Raw genomic sequence first — 11,576 nt, forward strand, 5'->3', positions numbered from 1 at the left:
AATGTAAATATTTAAACTTTTTACACACACACACATATATGTGCGTGTAAGTAATACATAATACATAACATAATATACATAATAAGGTCTGACTTTAAGACAGTATTGAAAAGGCAGTACTGTATTCTGTATGCTGACCATGATAAATTATATTGAAGAACTTGGAAAAGCAGGTGTTACATGCCATCTAGTGGCCAATTTGCGTAGTTACACTTTCCAACATTTTTTAAATTTTGCATTGGTCACATATTCCAGCTTCTACAGTAGTTAGTAGGCTGGGGCCAGAGCACAGGGTTAGCCATTATACAGCACCCCTGGAGCAGACAGGTATGCATGCCTTGCTCAGTGATCCAACAGCAGCAACACAGCAGAGCTGGGACTCAAACTGCTGACCTTCCAATCAGGAACGCAGACCCTTAACACACCGAGCCACCACTGCCACTTAAAGTATTACTAAAACATTTAGAGTCACTGACAGGTAAATGGTTATAGTTTGTTTTTATGACATCACTGAAACACTCTTTTGTCCATAGTTTTCATTATGCTGCAGATATAAGCTGCTTTGTAAAAAATAAATAGATAAATAAATAAATAACATCTGGTGCAAAACAAGTGTAATGTAAAGATGGTATATAAAAAAACAAGATGTAAAGATGGTTTAAAAATAACATTTTTCATACGCAGGGAATTAATTAAAGAAAGGAAAGAACCTGAATACTACAGTATGTACTACAAAACAGCAATAAACAGGCGTCAGGAGAAAGTCATTTTAGCTTTTCTTTGTGGCATAAGTATGACCTAACAGCACTGTTTTCTGTGGCTCACAGCATCTCCTTACAATGTCACATGATATAGACTTCTAAGAAAGCAGTTGACACTCATGCAACAAAAACAATTTGGAACATATTTGGAAATCTAGCTATTATTTAAAAACTTTAACTACCAAAATACTTTTTCTTTAAGTGCATACTTTAAGTGGGTTGTTCTTTATGCTTAATAGTTCATCAGTTTATTTGTCACGTGTGCTTATTTTTTTTCCCTTAGAGCTCCATTATTAGCTCAAATAATATATCACACTATCATTTTAAGCATAGAAAACAAACTCAAATTGATTATATTAGGATTAGAACAAAATGGAAATTAGTATCAGATTTTATACCTGTGCGACCTTAAATAGGACACCAGTATTTGTGTTTTCTAGGCTTCTTAGTAAGTGAACTAATGTGATTTGATCCACACACTAACATTTAGTCTGACCTTAGGACCAGACAACATGACCGCAAGAACACACTGCACAGTTAAAAAAAATAATAATAAAATATCAGTGATCCTGGCACCAGGGCGCTCATACGTATTCTGGCACACTTATCTAGGCATAAGAAAAAAGTTCAGGAACCTTAACAGCTGATTTTCATTGGGACCTGGAACCTTATGAACTCCAAGTTCTTGGAACCATCTTCGCTTTTTATTATGACTCGGCATTATGAACATGCTGCCTTAATTAAGATTAAATATTAATGTCAAATCCTCAGTAGTGCAAGTGTACTATTAATTAAGCCAAGCTTAATCAAATTAGGTGAAAACTAAGAATAATTTTTTTTCTGTTCCTAAAAAAAAAAAAAAGGAAAAAGCAAGCCAAAAAACAATTCTCTGGACAGCAACAGTCATCAGCATGGTCACACTGGAAAGTGTTTCATAATCAAGTGTCAGGTACCAGCTGAATCACATGCTTGTTTATATTTACATGAATGTAGAAGACAGGAGTGTGTGCGTGCGTGTGTGTGTAAGCTGGGGGGGACCAAGGGTGAATCATAAAAAAAAATAAACAGGATTTGGTCACTCTCAGTCCTATGGAGCTACAAAATCAAAACTAGATATAGCGATACAATAACGCTCTAATAGTGGTCTAATAATGAGTAAGTTACTGCATTAAAACTGCAATGAAATAAAGCCGTTAACTTACTTAGAGCAAAGAAATAGTTTAGAAAATAAATAGAAGTTTTATAAATTATGTTCAATTTAGAGCTGTCAATATTAACACGTTAACTCATGTGATTAATCTAGAAATTGAAAGCTTTACTATTTTTTTAAAACGCAAATCAATCATATGACCAAGTTTGAGCCTAATGGCTTCCTATACTCGCAGTGCAGTTATCTGGGTGTGTGTGATAATGGCGCATTTAACGCGGATCATAAGATGACTGAGGAAACGTCACCAGGTGTGCGGAACAGCAAGTTTCCAACTTGGATGGATTATTAGATGGATGTTTGGGTAAAACCAAAGTTGTGTGCTACTGTCAAGAGGAACTATTCCTATAACAGATCAATAGATGCAAGATGTGGGAGTGGTGGCTCAGGCGGCTCAGGCAGCTAAGGCTCTAGGTTGCTGTGTTTGAATCTAAGGATCTGGGTTCGAGCCCTGCCGTGTGTGGGTTGCCACACCCCATATCACCCAGCCAGTACATGCAGTGCTGCTCCCATTACCTCAGAAACATTGGTAATGAGAGTGGACATCAGTCTGTGGCAGGGCACCTATCACATGCACACTTACACACTGATTCACAATCAGGGGTAATTTAAAATAAGATGTTCAACTACTGGCATTCTTTTTAAAATGTTGGAAAAAATGCCATATATCCACAGCATTAGTTCATTTCTGAAGAAAGTATTTTTAAAGCTGAAATAAAAAAAAAAATGTTAGACAATAATAACACACCCCTTTTAATTTCTTAACACATAAAACAGTTTTACTCAACAGACCAATAAAAATGATTAAATGAAAAAACATTTTTGATTATACATTATAATTTGCTGATTTAATTTTCTAAAAACAGACCTGGATAGTTTGTTTTTCTATGCAATATTTCCATCTTGCACAAAGGTGTGACATCCAGGAGCCTGTTCCAACCTGTACACTTGATAACCACATGGACAACACCTGTTATTTTGAAAGATTTTACAGTGAGTTCTTTCCTTTCAGAGGAAAGTTGCACAAGTGGCTTCCAGGGGCAGCGAGGTGGAAGTGCACACAGGTCCACATGTTTATTTACGAAGAAGCAGTGCCAATATTGAGCAACAGTGTTGACAATTGAAGGATATCCAGGAACATTCATTGAAACTTTGAATAAGGAAAACCAACTAAAATTACCATTAAAGGTCATTGGTGGAAGGATTAGTGGACAAGTTTGTGTGTTATATCTTCATATACATATGTTTTAGTATATAAAATCCTGATATGATGTCAAAACAAAGCTTATAAATGTGCATAAAAAGCTATAAACAAAGCTGATTTATGTATAGCCTAACCTGACATGTTGTTGAGCAACAAGCAGAGCTCTGTCTGAATACTTCATTGGTCACATGGGGCTTGTTTGGCTTGTGCTGCTTTAGTGTTCCCACAGATGGAGTGTGGATGGGGTGGGAAGGGATGGGAGGGTTGCTGCTAAGTTTGGCATGTGACTATCCAAGTGGGCTATGTCAAAAGGCAGAATGTCTTCTCCGAATCAAGCTTCACAAACAAGTGGAGGGTGGAATCTTTACACAGCCAGCCCCTGGATCAAATGACACAACTGGCTGACTAGTATATAAGAGGGTGACCTACTGGACCAGTAGATCAAAATAAACCTTGACAAGAACAGGAACACTCAGGAGAGCTTTACACAAGGACCTGACATAAAAAAAGACTGGGATACAGTACCTCTAGACATGGACATTCAGACAGGACAAGTTGTGAGGGCCGTAGGACCTATGGAGAGCCTGGAGAAACAGCTAAGCTGTCCCATCTGCCTGGACATGTTCACCAAGCCGGTGGTCATCCTGCCCTGCCAGCATAATCTATGCCGTGGCTGCGCTAATGACCTCTATGACTCTCGCAACCCCTACCACTTCTCAGGAGGAATCTTCCGCTGCCCAACCTGCCGCTTTGAGGTGGTGCTGGACCGCCATGGTGTCTATGGGCTTCAGAGGAATCTCCTTGTGGAGAATATAATTGACATCTACAAGCAACAGCTGGAGAACAGTGGAGGTGGTGGTGATGGCCTGGAGCCTCCTTTGAAGGACAAGGACACAAAAGAACCAATGTGCCAGGAGCATGCGGATGAACGCATCAACATCTATTGTATTTCCTGCCAGGTGCCTACTTGCTCCATGTGCAAGGTATTTGGCCAGCACAAGGACTGCAAAGTATCTACCCTGAAAGCTGTCTATGAAACCGAGAAGACTGAGCTCCAAAACTCAACAGAGTTGCTTGCAGCTAGCAACAGCTGTGTGCAGGCCATGCTTGTGCAAATGGAGGAGATCTGCAAGGCTGTGGAAGAGAACAGCCAACTACAGAAGCAGAGACTCGGAGAGAAGTTTGACTTACTCTATGCAGTTTTGGAAGACCGTAAGGCCCAGTTGTTGGAGCAAATCACACAAGAGCAGGATGAGAAGGTAGCAGTCGTGCAATCACTAATTCAGCAGTACAGAGAACGGTTGGAGGCTACCAGTAAGCTGATAGACCAAGCCACACAGAGTTTGGACAAGAGCAACATAGCCGAGTTTCTCATCAATGCCAAGAAGCTCATTGCTGAAGCCAAGGACACAGCAAAAACCTCCCAGTTACAAAGGCCAGAGTTTGGCTTTGAGAAGATGGACCACCTCACACTGTTTACTGATGAAGTAGAGGCCATGCTAGCAAAAATGGACTTTGGTGCAGATGATGAGGAGGAAGACGCAGAGGAAGATGAGGAGGAGGAATATGAAGAGGCAAAAGGGGCAGAAGAAGAGTAAACAATAAGAAAAACTTTGTTTGATACAAAGACTTAGATGAAGAAATATAAAAGAGCCCCGGTTAGCACAGGAACACAAAATAGCTGCTTTTGAAAACTGTGATGAGTGTGTGCAATCTTAAAAGCAGTTTTTTTTACATGACAAATTGCACCATTTCCACTTTTCACTTGACTTTTATACTTTTGTATTTATATGAATGTTCATATTTAATTATTTCCATTACGTTTAGTTTAGATAACATGGTTTACACCTGAATATTAGATTTGATAGGATTGTAAAGTAAAAACTAGATGTGGTAGCTGTAGAATACAGCTGTTACAATTTAGTTTTACTATGTCTGTCCAAATGTTTGAATACTTGAAATGATGCAGTTGATTCAAGAACTACTGTAAAAGCTGATTTTCATTGGATAATTCAATGGGAATAAAGTGTTTACCAAAAAAAAAATCAATACAAATACGTTTCCTACATCCTCTATCTACACAAAGTCACACACAAGAATAGTTGTGTGGAAATAGACACAGCAGCTACACATATCATATCCTCACTTCGGTGGTTTGGTGTATGGGATTGAAGGGGCAGACTATTTTCGCAGAGTGAGAATGAGAGAAGCCATGCAAGTCCAGGAATAGATTACAGCACGCCTCATGTTTCCATCCACGACAATTACACCTGCTGACACACATCCCTGCCAGTGCTACATGGGCAGGGGACCACACTGATTCAACCATCAGCTGGAGCTGCCAGGGTCCAGATTTAAAACAAAGGCTGTACAGTAGAGTGAGCTCATTAAACTACTATTTGCTGATGGTTGCTCTGTTACATCTGATCATTCAGATGTTCTTTCCTTTAATATAAATATAGTACCAAATGTTTCAAAGTTTGAACATATCAGTCAAAAGTTTGGATTCATTTTCTACACTATGGATTAATGCTGAATGTTTTAAAACTATTAAATATGACATTAGGTAATTAAGTAACAACAACAGTCTTTTTATTTTAAGACATGACGAGTTACCAGTCTCAAAAATCACCATTATTAGCATCTCATATTAGACCTTTTATGAAGGCTTCACGGAGCATACAGTAAGTAGCAGACAGTAATAGTATAAGTAGTATATATAGGGCAAACTGTGAGAGCTAGATGACTGGCCTGAATATATATATATATATATATATATATATATATATATATATATATATATATATATTTTTTTTTTTTTTTTTATGTTGCTTAATTAGACTGCTACAGTACTATTACGAAATTTGAAGGAGTTCAGGAGAGCAAACTGTGAGAGCTAGATGACTGGCCTGAATATATATATATATATATATATATATATATATATATATATATATATATACTGTATATATTTATGTTGCTTAATTAGACTGCTACAGTACTATTACGGAATTTCACTGCCATGAAGGAGTGCACTTGGGCTACAATGTTTAGGTAGATGGTACCTGTGATCCATGCAATCAAACTTTTGCTCAAAGCAAAAAGCTCTTGCTTTGTGTAAAAGTGATGTGAGAAATATGCACCTGCGGCACCCCATTTTCCATTCAGGATTTCTGAACTCTATTAACCTCTGAGACCACAGACATTTATGCAGTTGGCTGATTTTCAGTCAGACATAATAAGGCACTTGCCTGTACTATGATAAGGCACTGTCATGAAGTATTAGAGGAGGAGGTGATACTGATACTGTATATCCATTGGGACAAAACTGTGACTGCTGGAGTAGCGTAATGCCAAATCTTCTAAATTTTATAGGTCATTGTGCCAAACAGACATACATATTTTCATACATTTATCCTTCAATGCTTGTAATGCAGTCTCAGTTCAGTTGTTTAAACTATCAAGTCTACTGTTGGTTTGAACCCTGTGCAGAGCCACACCTAACCTTCCTGGGGCTCTAAGCTAATTTCTGCTAAGATCTCCTACCTGTTCTGCGAGCCATTTTCTACTGACACACAGTAACACCTGACACCCCAGTACTCCCTCTACAATCCTCCCTCTTTTAAAACAGCTTGCTTCATCCATCAGTGAATAAGTAGACCAATATAGAGCAGAAAGGAGTATACATCTATTGAACTAACAACAAAAACAAACAAGATGTATTAAACAAACAATACATTAATAATATTAATATGGGTATTTTTAACATAAGCATACCAGCCATACCAGACGTGTGCAGTTGAAATATGCATGTGACTTTACATCCTAATAACAGTGATTTTATTAAGCATTTACAGGTTTTTTCTATTTTGAAACTCTATGTGTCTGCATACTCTCTCAAAATGTCTGGGTAAGGCCAACAAGCTATCTAGCAAGACACAGACCAAGAAGCTAAGTTAAGAAACTAAGTTAGCAAGTGATGTGCACCTGTTATTACTGACATTAAACTGGAAAATACTGGTTTACTGAACTGCTTAGTTCACTCTCATGGAGTAAATCATACTTAACGAAAGTCACTTCGACACAAACATAGAATTGTTTCTTATTTTGGAGGTCTTATGCAATGCGCGAGGCCCTACACAACATGAGCATATAGGCCCTGGGTTTCACCTGGGCAGACTGTTTATTGTTAAAAAAGGATAAACCAGCATGATCACCAGAGAACGGTCTACTAAACAGAAAAAAATGAATTTATATTTTTATTTGATTAAAAAATAAATAATAATAATCAATCATAATCATTACAACAAGGTTTTAAAAAAGTAAGAAACCACTGGTGTAATAACAACTAGTTAAAGAACAACCTGGATGAGAGAGACTGTTCTATACAGTAGGTGATGATATTTTATGTTATTTACTCCAATTTAGTTTAAGACTATGTCTTCCAAAACTTTTCATCTAAAAATTGGGTGGCTGTGACAGTGTTTTCGGGGCTCAGACACAGTTTCCCAGTTTAAAAGTAGACTCAAGACTCTCTTTAATCTGGCATACACATAATTCATCCCATAACCTCATACTCCAGTACATTTATCCTGAATAGCAACTACGCTAATACCCATATCCATGTTTTCTTTATTTTTCCACCTACTGTATCCCGAGGCATCTGGAGATTGTGTCAGCTTCAGTAGACAAAGTTCAACCCTGCAAAGTTCCTGCTTAAATGTACCTTAAACTTGTTAATTTAAATAACTTCTGTTATATTTAACTTTCAGCTGCATAACACACATGATGTTATATCATTTCTATCTGTTATCACCCAGATGAGGACGGGTTCCCTGATTGAGTCTGGTTCCTCTCGAGGTTTCTTCCTATTGCCATCTCAGGGAGTTTTTCCTTGCCACTGTCGCCATCACCCTTGGCTTGCTCATCAGAGACATTTCGTTTATCATTCATTTACTGTATTCACACCATTATTATCTAGACACATTTTTCTCACACATACACACTTCCATAAATTTTCTTTTTTAAATTTTCTTTTCATTTTTGTGAAGCTGCTTTGAGACAATGTTTATTGTTAAAAAGGCTAAATAAAATTTTTTTTAATTGAATTGAAAATCAAATATTCATCTTTTGATCTCAAGCCCAAATTTCTTCAGTGTATAGCAAAAATGTCCAATACTTTCATAAAGGGGACTAAATAATCAAATTATCACATTTGGATCCCACATTTGAAAAGACACCCAGAAGACCCCTTAAGGCCAAAGCAACAAACCTCTTGTACTGTACCTACTGTATTGTTTACATTACTGGAAATTAATATGATTTGTAGTATTTTACTGCACAACTGCCTTGCAATAAAATCATATCTAGTTCAGCAATATCTTCATTACTGATCTATTCAAGCAAAGTATATCTCTTTCTAAGAACACTTTGGCAGCTATGTCGATGGTTAAGTTGAAGATCTCCACAGCTCTCTAAAGCCCAGATGCTTAGAATAGTATTTTAAATTCTGATGGTATATGCGTACGGCATGGCATGAACAACAGGTAGCGTATCAGGTTTCCAGCATGTTGAAGAATGTTCTGACACATGATGCCTCAGCACCAAGTACATTTGGCCCAGTCATGCAATCAGTATTAAAGTGTATTAAAGATAGTGGCACTGACAAAGTTTCAGTGTTGTCATGATGGATTTATTTGTAAATGATCCTAACTTGACCTTTATTCATGGCAGACCGCCAAAAAGAAAAAAAAAACTAATACAGTATATAAATCCTATTAATACACTTACTATACTTATAAGTATAAGATATAATTAAAATTTTATACTTATAATTATAAAAGAAATAATTTTAGTTCACACAGTTCATTGAACAGATGGCTGTTTGTCTTTGGTCTCATCCACTTCTGATGTGCCACAAGGGATGATCAATTCTTATTTTGATTAAATGTTTGTTTCAAATAACTGACAATTGAGTATGTATTTACTGTAGGCTCACTGAAAACATTGAAATGTCTGCCTATTCATTTGAGAAATTTTCCTTAGAGTTATTGTTGCACCAATTCATTGCATTTGACCAGCATACAGTATCTGGTTTGATCCAGACATGGCATCTTGCAAGAGAGGGCAAGAAGCTTAAACCTGCTTTTCTAAATAAGACCAGGACTTCCCCTCGTAGGCAAGCATGGACCAGTATATTGCATCTAATTTTAGACTTGTGAATCAGCTTGCCCTTAGCCTCTGCTGTAACTCACTAAAGGACACATCCTCTATCAACTCCCATGGCTCAACAATGACTAGGACCAGAGCCGGTTCTTCAGCTGTAGCCAGCAAGAGGGGACTGCATGTGACAAATTCACAGAAACTTTTGTTTTAAATTACCCATGGTCCAGTACCTTCTTGTGCATTGGCCTTTTCTCTTTTTATTTCATTTTATTCAATGTTAATGAGTGAAATCTGCAATTTGTAAAAGATGCTATGCCAATAAATATTTATAAGAAATACAGATGTGCAAATTCAGAGCGTAATGAAAGACATGACCTACGAAATATGGGCAGAGACTCTGCAGACTGTGCATCTAAGAGAGTTGCTGTGTAAAAATATCCACGGTTCATTTTCAGACATAGCAGCCACTGCCTGTACATGGTCGCACAGTAAATAGACTCTTTCTCTCTGTCACATTGCCATGTGTCTCGCTGGCATAAACAGTAGCCAACTTTGCTTGTCCCTTACACAAATACACTTAAAGGGAAAGAATAATAGAAAAATATATACCCTGGAATAGCCTGGCTCTAAGTAAGGACTGATCAATGACATGCTGTAATAGGAGAAGACCCCATCCAAAAATATTAAATTGTCTCTTTACAGAACAATTTGGCCAACAAAAAAATAAAACCTAGATTAGTTTAAATTATTTAATTATTCGGTTGGTGGTAGCTCAAATGGGCTCTAAGTCTCTGGGTTTCTGAACAGAAAGTTGGAAGTTCAAGCCCCAGCACTACCACACTGCCACTGTTGAGCCCTTAAACAATGTCCTTTACCCTATCTATTTCAGGGGCACTTTGACCTGGCTGACCCTGAAATCTGACCTCCAGCTTCCAAACTGGGTTATTTAAAAAAATTCACTGTGCTGTAAGGTACATGTAACAAATCTTATTTGGATCTTAATTATTAGCCCTATGTAAATAGGAAATTAGCTGTTACTATAAAAAACAACAACAAAAAACTTGGGCTTTGGGCTGTACCCAAAGTAATGCAAAAGTAGGCATGTTTTTTTTTTTATTATTATTATTAACTGACATGCTTAGTTTAAATGTAAATCCCCTGTGTTGATGTCTTCAATACTGGTCTCTGCTTCTTTAAACTTCTTTATCCATTTGTGCAAATTGCTCTTGTTAGTGGTGTCACCTCTGTAAACATTTAGTAGTGCAGTGGGAGACCATCAGCTGCGACAAAAGCCCCTTTTCCACCACAGCAGTCCTGGAGCCATCTCTAAGCCCATGCCCAATTTAGAACCAGTTCATTGTATTCTGACAACCAAAGCACCAGCCCTCAGACGGAAAATCCAATTCCCCTTTGCTCGGCTAGAACAAGCCACTTATCATTCACTTATGACGGCCAACTAAAAGTTTGTGACTGCCCCCTTTAAACCATAGACTCAATATGCAATAGGCAGCTGAAATGCTTTCTAGTAATGATAAAGCCTGGAGAACTGCTCGCAAAGCCATGTTGAAGTTTGCCATTGTTTTTGCTGATAGCCTTTTTATGCCGCTAGCATTGCTGCTAGAGCTAGCATTCTCACTATCATTGCTGCTAGCACCATGCTAACAATGCTGGGAAAGTAGAGACATACACGGACATTTACAGTGACATAATGACCTCTTAGAAGGCTTGTTTTTGACTCGGAATAGCACCAGACATGACATCTTCATTTTGATGGAATGTGGGATAAAGGAGATTTTCAAAGAGGATTTGAGATTTGGGTTTAATGATGCCACAAATGCATCACCGGTGATTAAGACTACATCGAATAGTACCTTTGTATAGAAAAAGAGTATCTCATTCTACCAACATGTGCAATCTAAACGACCTGTGTCAATTAATAAAGTCTTATGGTTAGCTTAGCTTAAATGTACCTTAAACTTGTGATTGCTATCAGCTCTGGTGGTATAGAAAATAAATTAAGCAAATAGATTAGAGAATTTAGCAGTGCTTCGATATACACTGTACTAATTATTGTCCCAAAAAATTGCTGCAGTGATTATCGCAAGCCTCCTATTTAAAATATTTTCATACCCCTCACTAATTTTATTTGTCTACTATGGTTATCAGAGTCCCACCATTCAGCACAACCTGAAGGTGCTGATTTACTCTCCATGAGAGTTTTTCCTTACCACTGTTGGCT

The 11,576-nt window shown here is 37.6% G+C and overlaps 1 protein-coding gene across 1 annotated transcript; it reads left to right on the forward strand.

Annotated features, from left to right (window-relative positions):
• The first annotated feature begins 3,629 nt into the window (after positions 1–3,629).
• Positions 3,630–4,798, forward strand: trim63a (tripartite motif containing 63a). Its single transcript, XM_053499035.1, has one exon. It carries the CDS (start codon positions 3,706–3,708, stop codon positions 4,768–4,770), a length of 1,065 nt encoding a protein of 354 aa, XP_053355010.1. The 5' UTR covers positions 3,630–3,705; the 3' UTR covers positions 4,771–4,798.
• Positions 4,799–11,576: the final 6,778 nt, after the last annotated feature.

This window comes from Clarias gariepinus, chromosome 6 (genome assembly GCF_024256425.1).
Source record: "Clarias gariepinus isolate MV-2021 ecotype Netherlands chromosome 6, CGAR_prim_01v2, whole genome shotgun sequence".
Lineage (NCBI taxonomy): Eukaryota > Metazoa > Chordata > Actinopteri > Siluriformes > Clariidae > Clarias > Clarias gariepinus.

Excerpts from the sequence above, each read along its gene's own strand:
- trim63a (XM_053499035.1), top strand. The coding sequence starts at position 3,706 with ATGGACATTCAGACAGGACAAGTTGTGAGGGCCGTAGGACCTATGGAG.